The sequence below is a fragment of the Phasianus colchicus genome, chromosome 34 (assembly GCF_987193195.1).
Source record: "Phasianus colchicus chromosome 34, bPhaCol1.hap1.1, whole genome shotgun sequence".
NCBI classification, from domain to species: domain Eukaryota; kingdom Metazoa; phylum Chordata; class Aves; order Galliformes; family Phasianidae; genus Phasianus; species Phasianus colchicus.
Window position 1 is genome coordinate 1,292,782 of NC_143469.1, and position 17,363 is coordinate 1,310,144.

General features: G+C 60.6%; 2 protein-coding genes across 3 annotated transcripts in view; one reads left to right on the forward strand and one right to left on the reverse strand.

Annotated features, from left to right (window-relative positions):
* The window catches only part of PLPPR2 (phospholipid phosphatase related 2), a 38,745-nt gene extending 30,514 nt beyond the window's left edge, over nt 1-8,231 (reverse strand). Inside the window, 2 exon segments of the mRNA XM_090128604.1 lie at nt 7,944-8,011; nt 8,207-8,231. Of these exon segments, the coding sequence (XP_089984730.1) occupies nt 7,944-8,009 (66 nt within the window). The 5' untranslated portion in view covers nt 8,010-8,011; nt 8,207-8,231.
* A 247-nt stretch (nt 8,232-8,478) lies between these two features.
* On the forward strand, nt 8,479-13,814 carry CRB3 (crumbs cell polarity complex component 3). Of its 2 annotated transcripts, none has more exons than XM_090128817.1 (4): nt 8,479-9,066; nt 10,732-10,793; nt 10,888-10,961; nt 13,189-13,814. In XM_090128817.1, the coding sequence occupies exons 1-4, from the start codon at nt 8,498-8,500 to the stop codon at nt 13,396-13,398; spliced, it is 915 nt and encodes a 304-aa protein (XP_089984943.1). In that variant the 5' UTR covers nt 8,479-8,497; the 3' UTR covers nt 13,399-13,814. The 2 variants fall into 2 exon arrangements, with proteins under 2 accessions (XP_089984943.1, XP_089984944.1); XM_090128818.1 differs by having other exon boundaries at nt 8,479-9,059.
* The last annotated feature ends 3,549 nt before the right edge of the window (nt 13,815-17,363 follow it).

Below are 17,363 nucleotides of genomic sequence, written 5' to 3' on the forward strand. Positions count from 1 at the left end.
GTGACCCCAATACCCCAATGTGACCCCAATACCCCAGTGTGACCCCAAAATCCCAATGGGAAACCCCAACGTGACCCCAATATCCCACAATGACCCCAAAATCCCAATGGGAAACCCCAATACCCCAGTGTGACCCCAATACCCCAATGTGACCCCAAAACCACACTATGTCCCCAAAACCCCAATAGGAAACCCCAATACCCCAATGTGACTCGAATATCCCACAATGACCCCCAGAACCCAATGGGAAACCCCAATACCCCAGTGTGACCCCAAAACCACACTATGTCCCCAAAACCCCAATGGGAAACCCCAATATCCCAATGTGACCCCGATATCCCACTATGACCCCATAACCCCAATGGGAAACCCCAATACCCCAGTGTGACCCCAAAACCCCACTATGACCCCAAAATCCCAATGGGAAACCCCAATGTGACCCCAATATCCCTCAATGACCCCATAACCCCAATGGAAAGCCCCAATACCCCAGTGTGACCCCAATACCCCAATGTGACCCCAATATCCCTCAATGACCCCAAAACGCCCATGGGAAACCCCAATACCTCAATGTGACCCCAATACCCCAGTGTGACCCCAATACTCCACCGTGACCCCAAAATCCCAGTGGGAAACCGCAATACCCCAATGTGACCCCAAAACCCCACTATGACCCCAAAATCCCAATGGGAAACCCCAGTATTCCAATGTGACCCTAAAATCCCATTGGGAAGCCCCAATACCCCAATGTGACCCCAATACCCCACTATGACCCCATAACCCCAATGGAAAGCCCCAATACCCCACTGGGACCCCAATATGCCCCAATGTGACCCCAAAATCGCGCTGTGACCCCAAAATGCCAATGGAAAACCCCAATACCCCAACGTGACCCCAATACCCCACTGTGACCCCAAAATCCCAATGGGAATCCCCAATATCCCAATGTGACCCTAAAATCCCAGTGGGAAACCCCAATACCCCAGTGTGACTCCAATATCCCACAATGACCCCCAGAACCCAATGGGAAACCCCAATACCCCAGTGTGACCCCAAAACCCCACTATGACCCCAAAACCCCAATGGGAAACCCCAATATCCCAATGTGACCCCGATATCCCACTATGACCCCATAACCCCAATGGGAAACCCCAATACCCCAGTGTGACCCCAATATCCCACAATGACCCCAAAATCCCAATGGGAAACCCCAATACCCCAGTGTGACCCCAATACCCCAGTGTGACCCCAATACTCCACCGTGACCCCAAAATCCCAATGGGAAACCCCAATGTGATCCCAATGCGACCCCAAAATCCCAATGTGACCCCAAAATCCCAATGGGAAACCCCAGTATTCCAATGTGACCCTAAAATCCCATTGGGAAGCCCCAATACCCCAATGTGACCCCAATACCCCACTATGACCCCATAACGCCAATGGAAAACCCCAATACCCCAGTGTGACCCCAAAACCCCACTACGACCCCAAAATCCCAGTGGGAAACCCCAATACCCCAAAGTGATCCCAATGTCCCACCGTGACCCCAAAATCCCATTGTGACCCCAATGTCCCACTGTGACCCCAAAACACCCATGAGAAACCCCAATATCCCAATGCGACCCCAATAACCAACTATGACCCCATACCCCTAATGGGAAACCCCAATACCTCAATGTGACCCCAATACCCCAATGTGACCACAAAACCCCACTACGACCCCAAAATCCCAGTGGGAAACCCCAATACCCCAATGTGATCCCAATGTCCCACCGTGACCCCAAAATCCCATTGTGACCCCAATGTCCCACTGTGACCCCAAAGTCCCAATGGACAATCCCAATACCCCAATGTGACCCCAATAACCCAATGGGAAACTCCAATACCCCAATGGGAAACCCCAATACCCCAGTGTGACCCCAAAATCCCATTGTGACCCCAATGTCCCACTGTGACCCCAAAGTCCCAAGGAAAAACCCCAGAACCCCAATGGAAAACCCCAATACCCCAGAATGACCACAAAACCCCACTATGACCCCAAAACCCCAATGGAAAACCCCAATGCGACCCCAATGTGACCCCAAAACCCCAACGTGACCCCAATACCCCAATGAAAAACCCCAATACCCCACTGAGACCCCAAAACCCGAATGGAAACCCCAATACCCCACTGTGACCCCAATATGCGCCAATGGAAAACCCCAAAATCTCACTGTGACCCCAAAAATCCGAATGGAAAACCCCAAACCCCAATGGAAAACCCCAATATGCCCCACTGTGACCCCCAAATCCCACTGTGACCCCAAAAATCCCAATGGGAAACCCCAATACCCCAATGTAACCCCGATACCCCAATGTGACCCCAATACCCCAATGAAAAACCCCAATACCCCACTGAGACCCCAAAATCCCATTGTGACCCCAATGTCCCACTGTGACCCCAATATGCGCCAATGGAAAACCCCAAAATCTCACTGTGACCCCAAACCCCAATGGAAAACCCCAATACCCTACTGAGACACCAATACTGCACTGTGACCCCAATACCCCAACGTGACCCCAAAATCCCACTATGACCCCAAAATCCCAATGGAAAACCCCAATACCCCAATGTGACCCTAAAATCCCATTGGGAAGCCCCAAAACCCCACTGTGACCCCAATACCCCACTATGACCCCATAACCCCAATGGGAAACCTCAATACCCCAGAGTGACCCCAATACCCCAAAGTGATCCCAAAACCCCACTGTGACCCCAAAATCCCAGTGGGAAACCCCAATACCCCAATGTGATCCCAATACTCCACCGTGACCCCAAAATCCCAATGGGAAACCCCAATACCCCACAATGACCCCAATATGCCCCAATGTGACCCCAAAATCCCGCTGTGACCCCAATACCCCAACGTGACCCCAATACCCCACTGTGACCCCAAAATCCCACTGTGACCCCAAAATCCCATTGCGACCCCAAAATCCCAATGAAAAACCCCAATACCCCACTGTGACCCCAATACCCCACCGTGACCCCAATATGCCCCAGTGTGACCCCAAAATCCCACTGTGACCCCAAAATCCCAATGAAAAACCCCAATACCCCAATGTGACCCCAATACCCCACCGTGACCCCAAAATCCCAATGAAAAACCCCAATACCCCAATGTGATCCCAATGTTCCACCGTGACCCCAAAATCCCATTGTGACCCCAATGTCCCACTGTGACCCCAAAACGCCCATGAGAAACCCCAATATCCCAATGCGACCCCAATACCCAACTATGACCCCATAACCCCAATGGGAAACCCCAATACCCCAATGTGACCACAAAACCCCACTACGACCCCAAAATCCCAGTGGGAAACCCCAATACCCCAAAGTGATCCCAATACTCCACCGCGACCCCAAAATCCCAATGGGAAACCTCAATATCCCAATGTGACCCCAAAATCCCAGTGGGAAACCCCAGTAACCCACTGTGACCCCAATATCCTACTGAGACCCCAATACCCCACTGTGACCCCAATACCCCAATGGGAAACTCCAGTACCCCACTGTGACCCCAAAAATCCCAATGGGAAACCCCAATACCCCAATGTGACCCCGATACCCCAATGTGACCCCAAAACCCCAATGAAAAACCCCAATACCCCACTGAGACCCCAAAATCCCATTGTGACCCCAATGTCCCACTGTGACCCCAAAACCCCAATGGAAAACCCCAAAGCCCCCTTGAGACCCCAATATGCCTCAATGGAAAACCCCAAAGTCTCACTGTGACCCCAAAAATCTGAATGGAAAACCCCAATACCCCACTGAGACCCCAATATGCCTCAATGTGACCCCAAAATCCCAATGGGAAACTCCAGTACCCCAATGTGACCCCAAAATCCCACTGTGACCCCAAAAATCCCAATGGGAAACCCCAATACCCCAATGTGACCCCAATACCCCAATGGAAAACCCCAAAACCCCACTATGACCCCAAAATCCCACTGTGACCCCAAAATCCCATTGCAACCCCAAAATCGCAATGAAAAACCCCAATACCCCACTGTGACCCCAATACCCCACCGTGATCCCAAAACCCCAATGGAAAACCCCACTGTGACCCCACTGAGACCCCAATACCCCAACGTGACCCCAATATGCCCCAATGTGACCCCAAAATCCCACTGTGACCCCAAAATCCCAATAAAAAACCCCAATACCCCAATGTGACCCCAAAATCCCAATGAAAAACCCCAATACCCCAATGTGATCCCAATGTCCCACCGTGACCCCAAAATCCCATTGTGACCCCAATGTCCCACTGTGACCCCAAAACGCCCATGAGAAACCCCAATATCCCAATGCGACCCCAATACCCAACTATGACCCCATAACCCCAATGGGAAACCCCAAAACCCCAATGTGACCACAAAACCCCACTATGACCCCAAAACCCCAATGGAAAACCCCAATGTGACCCCACTGAGACCCCAATATGCCCCAATGTGACCCCAAAATCCCGCTGTGACCCCAATACCCCACTGTGAACCCAAAATCCCACTGTGACCCCAAAAATCCCAATGGAAACCCCAATACCCCAATGGGAAACCCCAATGCCCCAACGTGACCCCAATATGCCCCAGTGTGACCCCAAAATCCCACTGTGACCCCAAAATCCCAATGAAAAACCCCAATACCCCAATGTGACCCCAATACCCCAATGGAAAACGCCAAAACCCCACTGTGACCCCAAAATCCCACTGTGACCCCAAAATCCCATTGCGACCCCAAAATCCCAATGAAAAACCCCAATACCCCACCGTGACCCCAAAACCCCAATGGAAAACCCCAATGTGACCCCACTGAGACCCCAATACCCCAACGTGACCCCAATATGCCCCAATGTGACCCCAAAATCCCGCTGTGACCCCAAAATCCCAATGAAAAACCCCAATACCCCAACGTGACCCCAAAATCCCACAGAGACCCCAAAAATCCCAATGAAAAACCCCAAATCCCCAATGGAAAACCCCAATACCCCAATGTGACCCCAAAACCCCAATGGAAAACCCCAAAACCCCACTGAGACCCCAAAACCCCAACGTGACCCCATGGGGTTGATAGGAACAAGTTGGGGGGGGCTTCTTTTTTTTGGGGGGGGTCCTTTGTGGATGCAGGGGTTGGGGGGGGGTCGTTTGGGGGGGGGGGTTTAAAGGAGATCTTTTGGGGTTTTTTTTTTGGGGGGGGGGGCGTGGGGGGGCTATGGGGGTGATGGAGGGGGGGGGTTATTTGGGGGGGGGGCTTAGTGGATTTATGGGGTGGGGGGGCGCGGGGGGGGCATGGGAGGGGTCTGGGGGGGTCCTTTTTGGGGGGGGGTCTAAAGGGGGGTGTAGGGGGGGGGGATCGAAACGAATGTCTGCTGGGGGGGGTCTTTTGAAGGGGGGGGTCATGGGGGGGTCAATAGGGGGTGTTTGGGGGGGGTCTGCTGGGGGGGGGCTATGGGGGTGATGGAGGGGGGGGGTTATTTGGGGGGGGGCTTAGTGGATTTATGGGGTGGGGGGGTGCGGGGGGGGGCATGGGAGGGGTCTGGGGGGGTCCATTTTTTGGGGGGGGGGTTTAAAGGGGGGGGTTTTGGGGGGGGGCTGCTGGGGGGGGATCGAAGCGAATGTCTGCTGGGGGGGGGGTCTTTTGGGGGGGGGTCAATAGGGGATGTTTGGGGGGGGTCTGCTGGGGGGGGGCATGGGGGTGATGGAGGGTGGGGGGTTTTTGGGGGGGGTCTTAGTGGATTTATGGGGTGGGGGGGTGCAGGGGGGGCATGGGAGGGATCTGGGGGGGTCATTTTGGGGGGGGGTTTAGAGGGGGGGTCTTTGGGGGTGGCAGAGGGATGGGGGGGGATTTATTTGGGGGGGGCTTTGTGGATGCAGGGGTTGAGGGGGGGTCATTGGGGGGGGGTTAAAGGAGATCTTTGGGGGGGGGTTGAAGGGAGGGGGGGTCATGGGAGGGGTCTGGGGGGGTCTTTTTTGGGGGGGGTCTAAAGGGGGGGTCTTTGGGGGGGTGGGGGGGGGGATCGAAGTGAATGTCTACTGGGGGGGGTCTTTTGAAGGGGGGGTCAATAGCGGGTGTTTGGGGGGGGTCTGCTGGGGGGGGGCTATGGGGGTGATGGAGTGGGGGGGTTATTTGGGGGGGGGCTTAGTGGATTTATGGGGTGGGGGGGTGCGGGGGGGGCATGGGAGGGGTCTGGGGGGGTCACTTTTGGGGGGGGGTCTAAAGGGGGGGGGTTGGGGGGGGGGGCTGGGGGGGGATTGAAGCGAATGTCCGCTGGGGGGGGTCTTTTGAAGGGGGGGGTCATGGAGGAGGTCAATAGGGGGTGTTTGGGGGGGGTCTGCTGGGGGGGGGCTATGGGGGTGATGGGGGGGGGGGTTATTTGGGGGGGGGGCTTAGTGGATTTATGGGGTGGGGGGGCGCAGGGGGGGGCATGGGAGGGATCTGGGGGGGTCCTTTTTGGGGGGGGGTCCTTTGGGGTGGGTTATGGGGGGGTCATGTGGGGGTGGCAGAGGGATGGGGGGGGATTTTTTGGGGGGGGGGCTTTTGTGGATGCAGGGGTTGAGGGGGGGTCATGGGGGGGGTTTAAAGGAGATCTTTGGGGGGGGGTTGAAGGGAGGGGGGGTCATGGGAGGGGTCTGGGGGGGTCCTTTTTGGGGGGGGGGCTAAAGGGGGGGGGTTTGGGGGGGGCTGCTGGGGGGGGATCGAAGCGAATGTCCGCTGGGGGGGAGGGGCTTTTGAAGGGGGGGGTCATGGGGGGGGTCAAGAGGGGGTGTTTGGGGGTCTGCTGGGGGGGGGGCTATGGGGGTGATGGAGGGGGGGATTATTTGGGGGGGGCTTAGTGGATTTATGGGGTGGGGGGGTGCGGGGGGGCATGGGAGGGGTCTGGGGGGGTCCTTTTTGGGGGGGGGCTAAAGGGGGGGTCATGTGGGGGTGGCAGAGGGATGGGGGGGGATTTTTTGGGGGGGGGGCTTTTGTGGATGCAGGGGTTGAGGGGGGGTCGTTGGGGGGGGGTTAAAGGAGATCTTTGGGGGGGGGTTTAATGGAGGGGGGGTCATGGGAGGGGTCTGGGGGGGTCCTTTTTGGGGGGGGGGGCTAAAGGGGGGGGTTTTGGGGGGGGCTGGGGGGGGATTGAAGCCAACGTCTGCTGGGGGGGGGTCTTTTGAAGGGGGGGGTCAATAGGGGGTGTTTGGGGGGGTCTGCTGGGGGGGGCTATGGGGGTGATGGAGGGGTGGGGTTATTGGGGGGGGGGCTTAGTGGATTTATGGGGTGGGGGGGTGCGGGGGGGGCATGGGAGGGGTCTGGGGGGGTCATTTTGTGGGGGGGTTTAGAGGGGGGGTCTTTGGGGGTGGCAGAGGGATGGGGGGGATTTATTTGGGGGGGGGCTTTGTGGATGTAGGGGTTGAGTTGGGGTTTCGTTGGGGGGGGGTTAAAGGAGATCTTTGGGGGGGGGTTTAAGGGAGGGGGGGGCAAGAGGGGGTGTTTGGGGGGGGGTCTGCTGGGGGGGGCTATGGGGGTGATGGAGGGGGGGGGGTTATTTGGGGGGGGGCTTAGTGGATTTATGGGGTGGGGGGGTGCGGGGGGGCATGGGAGGGGTCTGGGGGGGTCCTTTTTGGGGGTGGTTTTAAAGGGGGTTCTTTGGGGGGGGGCTGCTGGGGGGGGATCGAAGCAAATGTCCGCTGGGGGGGGGGGCTTTTGAAGGGGGGGGTCGTGGGGGGGGGTGATGATGGGGGGGGTGGTGATGGGGGGGGTCCATGCGAGTGATGGATTGATTGGGGGGGGGGGGGGGTTTCCCTTGCGGATCCGCGTTTGTGGGGAGTCCTCCGGGAGGGGGGAGGGGGGGATTTTTGATAGGGGGGGGGGCGTCTCGTATTGGGGGGGGGGTCGTGGGGGGGGGGGGGGGGTGACGCACCTCCACGCAAAGGAAGCACGGCACGATCCCGCTGCTCCTCTTCACCTCCCGCCGGGGGGCGGCCATGGCTGCGGGGGGGGGGTCGTGGGGGGGGGGGGTCTCCTGCTTTATACGGGGGGGGGGGCTGAAAAAAAAATGGGGGGGGGCTGTGAGCCGTGGGGGGGGCAGGGAAAACCCCCCCCCCCCCCCCCAAAGGCACGTATCACTGCCAGCCCCCCCCCCCCCCACCGTTTTTGCCCCCCCCCCCCACCCACGCCGCTCACCTGCCGCCTTCACAGCGCGTCCATCGCCGGGGGGGCCGCGGGGGGGCGGTGGCGCTGTCGCGATAGAGGCATCGCGATAGCGGAGGGCGGAGAGGGCGCTGATTGGCTGAGGGAGGACGGAGCTCCGCCCACCGCGCTGCGACAGCTTTGGGGTTGGGGGGGAGGCGTGGGGGGGGGGGGAGCGGCGCTACGGGAGGGGGCGTCGCACGGGGGCGTTGCACGAGGATTTGCACGAGGATTTGCACGAGGGGGGCGTGGCACGGGGAGGGGGTTGGGCGGGGCGGCGCGCGGATGGCTTTGCACGAGGGGGGCTGCACGAGGATTCGCACGAGGTGGGGGAGGTGTTGCACGCGGATTTGCCACGGCGATTTGCACGCGGGCGTTGCACGAGGGTTCGCACCGCCGGCTGTGTCACACGAGGAGATCGCACGGGGGGGGGGGTGTTGCACAGGGGCGTTGCACGGCTGGCTTTGCACGTGGGGGGGAGTGCACAAGTGGCGGGACGTTTGCACAAGGGGTTCCCCCCCCCCCCCTCCATTTTCACGGCGCTGTTGCACGACGGCGCTTTGCACGGGGAGGTGGGGGGAGCGGCGCTGGCGGCGCACTGCGCATGCGCAAAACCCAATGGGCGTGGCTTCGGCAGGTGCCCGAAGGGGGGCGTGGCCTCAGCAGACGAAGCCACGCCCCTCTCCCTCCTCTTCCCGCCACCGCCAGGTGTGGGCGTGGCCGCCAGGTGCGAGGGGGGCGTGGCTTAGTGGTCACGTGGGCGTTGAGGGGCGGGGCTTGGAGGACGGGAGCGGCCGGAGCCGAACGGAACCGAACGGAACCGAACGGAGACGAACGGAACCGAACGGTGGGAGGTGAGAGAGTTTGGGGGGGGGGGGTCGGAATTTCAAACCCCCCCCCCCACAGCGGGAGGGGTCACGTGGGGTCAATGACCTCCGGGACACACATGGGGGGGGTGGGGGGGTGGAACTATGGGGCGGGGGGGGGCAGGACCCAGTTCCGGGTGGGGGGGCAGCGAGTTCCTGGGACCCCCCCCCCCCAATAAAAAGTTTAATGGGGGGGGGGTTAAGGTGGGAGGGGGGGGTTGGAGGGGTGGGGGGGGGGCTTGTGGGGGGGGGATACAAGGGGGGGTGCGGGGGGGGGTCACTCAGAGGGAATTGGGGGGGGCAGGGGGGTTTTGGGGGGGGGCAATGGGAGGGAATTGAGGGGGGTCCCTTGGGGGGGGAATTTGAGGGTCTGTGGGGGGCACTGGGAGCGAAGCGGGGGGGGCAGGGGGGTCCCTGGGGGGGTTTTGGTGGGGGGGGGGGTGATGAATGGGAAATGGGGGGGGGCTGGAGGGCGTGGGGGGGGCTGGGGGTGTCGCAGGTGGGATTTGGGGGGGGGCTGAGGGGCTGGGGGGGTCAATAGGAGAGAATTTGGGGGGGGGGGCCTAGAAAGGGGGGGTCTTTGGCTTTGGGGGGGTCGCAGGTGGGGACTGGGGGGGGGGTTTGGGGGGGGGTCTGTTGGGTTGGGGGTCACTAGGAGGGAATTTGGGGGGGGTGAGGGGGTCCTGGGGGGGGAATTGAGGGGAATTTGGGGAGGGGGGGTCACTAAGAGGGTTTGGGGGGGGTCTTTTTTTGGGGGGGTCCCAGGTGGGGTCTTGGGGGGTCCTGGGGGGGTCTGGGGTCACTAGGAGGGAATTTGGGGGGGGTTGGGGGGTCCTGGGGGGGGATTGAGGGGAATATTGGGGTGGGGGGGCCTCCAGGAGGGTTTGGGGGGGTCCAAGTGGGAACTGGGGGGGTCTGGGGGGGTCACTAGGAGGGAATTTGGGGGGGGGGCCTTTAGTGGGGGGGTCTTTGGCTGTGGGGGGGTCCCAGGTGGGAACTGGGGGGTTTTGGGGGGGGGTCTGTTGGGTTGGGGGTCATTAGGAGGGAATTTGGGGGGGGTGAGGGGGTCCTGGGGGGGGAATTGAGGGGAATTTGGGGAGGGGGGGTCACTAAGAGGGTTTGGGGGGGGGTCTTTTTTTGGGGGGGGTCCCAGGTGGGGTCCTGGGGGGTCCTGGGGGGGTCTGGGGGTCACTAGGAGGGAATTTGGGGGGGGAGGGGGTCCTGGGGGGGGAATTTGGGGAGGGGGGGTCACTAAGAGGATTTGGGGGGGGGGTCTTTTTTTTGGGGGGGTTCCGAAATGGGAATTGGGGGGGTTTTGTGGGGGGGTCTGTTGGGTTGGGGGTCATTAGGAGGGAATTTGGGGGGGGGGGTGAGGGGGTCCTGGGGGGGGAATTGAGGGGAATTTGGGGAGGGGGGGTCACTAAGAGGATTTGGGGGGGGGTCTTTTTTTGGGGGGGGGTCCTTTTTTGGAGGGGGTCCTGCGGGGGGGGGGGTGTTTGCGAGCTCATAGGTGGGAATTTGAAATTGAGGGGGGGGGGGGCTGACCTCTATTCTCTCCTCCACCCCCAGCACAGGAGAGCCAGGACCCCCCCCCCCCCCCCCAAAAAAAAAAAGACCCCCCCCCACCTTATCGGACCCCCCCCCCCCCCATAGCATGGCAGCTGCCCCCCCCCTCGCCTTGACGCTGGCGCTGCCCTGCGTGGCATTGGCTCAAAGTACGTATAAATATTTTTTTTTTGGGGGGGGGGGGCACAGGGGGGGGGTTTATGGTGACCCCCCCCCCCCAATCTTGTGCCCCCCCCCTTCCAGCTTCTCCCAGTCTCACCAGTAACAGCACTGGGAACGGCACGGCGACCGATGGTGGCGGCGCTGGGGGGCTTTCGGTGAGGGGGGGGCACTGTTTTTTTTTTGGGGGGGGGTCTTTGGGGTGTCCTTATGGGATCTGGGGGGGGGGGGGGCAGAGGATCAATGGGTTTTTTTTTAGGGGGGGCTTCCATTGGGTTTGGGGTTTAGAAAGGGGGGGGCAGTGGGATTTTTTTTGGGGGGGGTCTCATTGGGTTTGGGGCTCTTTGTGGGGGGGGCATTGGGGGTTTTTTTGGGGTGGGGTCCTTGGGGGGGCTTAAAGGGGGGGGGGGGTCCCTTGAATTTGGGGGGGGGGGCTCCCATTGGGATTGGGGTTTATTGGGGGGGGGGCAGCGGGATTTTTTTTGGGGGGGGGTCTCATTGGGTTTGGGGCTCTTTGTGGGGGGGTCATTGGGGGTTTTTTTTGGGGGGGGGTCCTTACGGGGGGGCTTAAAGGAGGGGGGGTCATTGTGGGTTTTTTGGGGGGGGGCTTTTGGGGGGGGGGGTCATTGGGGTTTCTTTTGTGGGGGGGGTTTCTTGGGAGGGCTCTTAAAAGGGGGGGGGTCATTGGGATTCTTTTTTGGGGGGGGGGTCCTTGGAGGGGCTTAAAGGAGGGGGGGTCCCTTGAATTTGGGGGGGGGGTCTCATTGGGTTTGGGGCTCTTTGTGGGGGGGTCATTGGGGGTTTTTTTTTGGGGGGGGGTCCTTGGGGGTGGGTTAGAGGAGGGGGGGTCATTGTGGGTTTTTTTTTGGGGGGGCTTTTGGGGGGGGTCATTGGGGTTTTTTTTTGTGGAGGGGGTTTCTTAGGAGGGCTCTTAAAAGGGGGGGGGTCATTGGGGTTCTTTTTTTGGGGGGGGGTCCTTAGGGGGGCTTAAAGGGGGGGGGTCCCTTGAATTTTGGGGGGGAGGGGCTCCCATTGGGTTTGGGGCTCTTTGTGGGGGGGGCACTGGGATTTTTTTTGGGGGGGGGGTCTCATTGGGTTTGGGGCTCTTTGTGGGGGGGTCATTGGGGTTTTTTTTGGGGGGGGGTCCTTGGGGGGGGGTTAGAGGAGGGGGGGGTCATTGTGGGTTTTTTGGGGGGGGGCTTTTGGGGGGGGGGTCATTGGGGTTTCTTTTGTGGGGGGGGTTTCTTGGGAGGGCTCTTAAAAGGGGGGGAGTCATTGGGATTCTTTTTTTGGGGGGGGGGTCCTTAGGGGGGCTTAAAGGGGGGGGGTCCCTTGAATTTGGGGTGGGGGTCTCATTGGGTTTGGGGCTCTTTGTGGGGGGGGGCATTGGGGTTTTTTTTGGGGGGGGGTCCTTGGGGGGGGGGTTAGAGGAGGGGGGGTCATTGTGGGTTTTTTTTTGGGGGGGGGCTTTTGGGGGGGTTATTGGGGCTTTTTTGTGGGGGGGGGGTTTCTTGGGAGGGCTCTTAAAAGGGGGGGGGTCATTGGGATTCTTTTTTTGGGGGGGCTTAAAGGGGGGGGGTCCCTTGAATTTGGGGGGGGGGGCTCCCATTGGGTTTGGGGCTCTTTGTGGGGGGGGCATTGGGATTTTTTGGGCGGGGGTCTGTTGGGTTGGGGGTCACTAGGAGGGAATTTGGGGGGGGGGGGGCCTTGAGGGGGGGGATTCTTTGGCTTTGGGGGGGTCCTAGGTAGGAATTTTGGCATCCTGGGGGGGGGGGGTCTGGGAGCCCATAGGAGGAAATTTGAGGGGGGGGGTTGGGGGTCCTTGGGGGGGGGGGGGGGGGAATAGAAAGGAATTTGGGGGGTGGGGGGGGTCCCAAATGGGAAGTGGGGGGGGGAGTTTGGGGGGGGTCTGTTGGGTTGGGGGTCACTAGGAGGGAATTTGGGGGGGGGTGAGGGGGTCCTGGGGGGGAATTGAGGGGAATTTGGGGGGTGGGGGGGTCACTAAGAGGGTTTTGGGGGGGTCTTTTTTTGGGGGGGGGGTCGCAGGTGGGAACTGGGGGTCCTGGGGGGGTCTGGGGGTCACTAGGAGGAAATTTGGGGGGGATGAGGGGGTCCTGGGGGGGGATTGAGGGAAATATTGGGGTGGGGGGGCCTCCAGGAGGGTTTGGGGGGGTCCAAGTGGGAACTGGGGGGGGGTCAGTAGGAGGGAATTTTGGGGGGGGGGGGCTCTAGAAGGGGGGGTTCTTTGGAATTTTGGGGTCCTGGGGGGGTCTGGGTGTCACTAGGAGGAAATTTGAGGGGGGGTTGGGGGTCCTTGGGGGGGGGGACCCTTCTCTTAACGACCCCCCCCCCCCTAAATTTTATTTGCCCCCGCCCCCCCCGCAGGTGGGGGCGGTGGCGGCGCTGGCCGTTCTGGGGGCTCTGGGGCTTCTGGTGCTTCTGGGGCTCCTCATTTTGGGGGGGCTTCGCCTCCGTGAAAAACGTCGCACGGAAGGCACCTATCGACCCAGCCGGCAGGAACAGGCAGGGGCACGAGGACCCCCCGCCCCCCCCGGCCCCCCCCTGCGGCTGCCCCCCGAGGAGAGACTCATCTGAGCTCCCCCCCCCCCCGAAAAAAATGATTTGCACGAGGATTCGGTGCGAGAGACTCTCCTCGCACGAGGAGCCGCTGTGACGGCGTTGGGTGAGGGGGGGTTGCACGAGGAGCTTGCACGAGGATGAGGGCTTTGGACGAAGTGCTCGGGTTGTGATCTTGCACGAGGAACCTTGCACGAGAGCTTTGGGTGCAGGCATCGCACGAGGGCTTCGGGTACAGGGCTTGCACGAGGATGAGATTTGCACGAGGACCTTCACAACAGGCTTTGGTCAGGATGTTGCGTGAGGATGAGCTTTGCACAAGGACGTTGCACAAGAGACTCAGTTGCGGGCCTTGCGTGAGGACGAGCCTTGCACGAGTTTCTTGCACAAGAGGCTTGACTCGGGAGATTGCACGAAGATGAGCTTTGCACAAGGAGCTTTGGGTGCAGGCCTTGCACGACGATGAGCTGCTTTGTGCGAGGCCCTTGCACAAGAGCCTCAAGTGGTGACCTTGCCTTCAAATGGGTCTTTGCACAAGAGCCTCAGGTTACAGCCTTCCACAAGAAAAAGCCTTTGCACAAGGAGCTTGCACAAGAACTTTGGGTGCAGGCCTTGAATGTGGACCACGAGGACCTTGCACAAGGATCTTGTGTGACAAGATTCACAAGAAAGCAGTGCACTCAGATCTCGCACAAGGATTGGCTTTTCACAAGGAGCTCAGTTGTGTGACAGTGTGCAAAGATGCGGTTCGTGTGCAAGCTTTGCACGAGGACCTTGCACGAAGACCTTGTGCAATGAGCACGCGTGAAGACCTTTGATGAGTGACTCTTGCACGAGGATCTTGCACGAGGATCATGAGAGACATCCCATGAAGACCCAATTATAACCTCAGGCCTTGCACGAGGACCTTGCACAAACAGCTTGCCTATGGCCGTGCCTTGCACAAGGACTCGAAGCCCGTCCATGAGATCCTCGCTTTTCACCAGTGCCTTACACCAGACCCTTGCACGAGGACCTTGCACCAGAGCCTCACATTGAAACCTTGCACGGGGGGCTTGCACGAGGACACACCATGCCTTCCACGAGGGCCTTGCACGAGAATGCACTGTGCACAAGGAACTCACCCAATGATGAGCCACGTCCACAACATCCACTTGCAAAGAGCTTGCACGGATGTGGACCGTGCACAAGGAAGTGCCTTGCACAATTGCTTTGCACGACTAAAGTGTGCACAAATCTCATGCGAAGAATTGGATGAAGGCTCTCCTCGCACTCAGGCCTTGCACGAGGACTTGCCACGAGGAGAGCCTTGCACGAGGCCTTGCACGAGGGGGGGGGGCACCGTTTGTGTCCCTGTCTGCTTCTGAGACCCCAAAAAGCCCCAAAACACCCAAAAATGAGGATTCTGGTGCCCCCCCCCCCAAAAAAAAAACCCAAATTCACTCTTTTTTTTGGGGGGGGGGGGGCAACGTGGGGTTGTGGCTCCAATTTTGGGGGGGGGGGGGGAACATTTTGGGGTCTCTGAGTTTATGGGGGGGGAGTTGGGGGTTCCTCGTGGGTTTGTTTTTGGGGGGGGGGCACTGGGAGCACTGAAGGGTAACTGGGGGCACTGGGAGAGGGAACTGGGAGCACTGGAATGGGAAACTGGGAGCCCAGAGCTCTTACTGGGAGCACTGGGATGCTACTGGGAGCACTGGGGGGGAACTGGGAGCACTGGGAGGGCGAATTGGGTGCACAGAGATCTTACTGGGAGCACTGGGGGGGAACTGGGGAGCACTGGGATGCTACCGGGTTGGGAGGGGTAACTGGGAGCTCAGAGCTCTTACTGGGAGCACTGGGAGAAGGAACTGGGAGCACTGGGAGGGCGAATTGGCTGCACGGAAATCTTACTGGGAGCACTGGGATGCTACTGGGAGCACTGGGGGGGGGAACTGGGAGCTCAGAGCTCTTACTGGGAGCACTGGGATGCTACTGGGAGCACTGGGGGGGAACTGGGAGCACTGGGAGGGCAAATTGGGTGCACAGAGGTCTTACTGGGAGCACTGGGAGAAGGAACTGGGAGCACTGGGCTGTTCCCATCCCAGTGCACTGGGATGCACTGTTACTGGGAGCACTGGGAGAGGGAACTGGGAGCGCTGGGATGCTACTGGGAGCACTGGGGGGGAACTGGGAGCACAGAGCTCTTACTGGGAGCACTGGGAGAGGGAACTGGGAGCACTGGGCTGTTACTGGGAGCACTGGGGGGGAACTGGGAGCACTGGGAGGGCGAATTGGGTGCACAGTGGTCTTACTGGGAGCACTGGGATGCTACTGGGAGCACTGGGGGGGGGAACTGGGAGCTCAGAGCTCTTACTGGGAGCACTGGGAGAGGGAACTGGGAGCACTGGGCTGTTACTGGGAGCACTGGGGGGAACTGGGAGCTCAGAGCTCTTACTGGGAGCACTGGGAGAGAGAACTGGGAGGACTGGGATGCTACGGGGAGCACTGGGAGGGCAAATTGGGAGCACTGAGAGGGGGAACTGGGAGCACTGGGCTGTTACTGGGAGCACTGGGAGGGCGAATTGGGTGCACAGAGGTCTTACTGGGGGCACTGGGAGGGGAAACTGGGAGCTCAGAGCTCTTACTGGGAGCACTGGGAGAAGGAACTGGGAGCGCTGGGGTGCTACTGGGAGCACTGGGGGGGGGAACTGGGAGCACTGAGGGGGGAACTGGGAGCACTGGGGGGGGAACTGGGAGCACAGAGCTCTTACTGGGAGCACTGGGAGGGGTAACTGGGAGCACTGGGATTCCCCCCCAATCTCCACACTCCTCGCATCAACGTCTTTAATGCAGAAACACCACAAGGGGGGGGGGGGGGGGGCACTGGGAGGAACTGGGAGGAACTGGGAGCGTTGGTGGCACAGTGGGAGTGCTGTGAGGGGAACTGGGAGGAACTGGGAGCACTGGGAGGGGAACTGGAAGTGCTGGGGGGGCACTGGGAGCACTGGGGGGGGGGCAGTGGGTGAAACTGGGAGCACTGGGATGGGCAGTGGGGGGGAACTGGGAGCACTGGGAGCACTGGGAGGGGCAGTGGGGGGACACTGGGAGCACTGGGAGCACTGGGAGGGGCAGTGGGGGGGCACTGGGAGCACTGGGATGGGAACTGGGAGCTCTGGGGGGGCACTGGGGGCACTGGGAGCACTGGGATCACTGGGATGGAACTGGGTGCTCTGGGAGGGGCAGTGGGGGGAACTGGGAGGGGCAGTGGGGGGGTACTGGGAGCACTGGGAGCAGTGGAATGGGAACTGGAAACTCCGGGGGGGGCACTGGGAGCACTGGGAGCTCTGGGGGGGCGGGTATGGGGGCACTGGGAGGGGCAGTGGGGGGGAACTGGGAGCACTGGCAGCACTGGGATGGGAACTGGGAGCACTGGGAGGGTGCACTGGCAGTACTGGGAGCACTGGGAGGGCAGTGGGGGGGTACTGGGAGCACTGGGATGGGAACTGGGGGGGCAATGGGAGCATGGGGGGGGAACTGGGAGCACTGGGGGGAGCACTGGGAGTAGTGGGAGCACTGGGAGGGGCACTGGGGGGAACTGGAAGCACTGGGAGGGGAACTGGGAGCTTTGGGGGGGGGTACTGGGAGCACTGGGACGGGCGGTGGGGGGGGAACTGGGAGCACTGGGAGCACTGGGATGGGAACTGGGAGCTCTGGGGTTGAACTGGGAGCACTGTGAGTGGGCACTGGCAGTACTGGGAGCACTGGGAGGGGCAGCAGGGGTGAACTGGGAGCACTGGGATGGGAACTGGGAGATCTGGGGGCGGCACTGGGGGCACTGGGAGGGGCAGTGGGGGGGCACTGGGAGCACTGGGATGGGAACTGGGAGATCTGGGGGGGGAACTGGGGGCACTGGGAGGGGCAATGGGAGGGAACTGGGAGCACTGGGAGGGGCATTGGGGGGAACTGGGAGCACTGGGAGCACTGGGATGGGAACTGGGAGCACT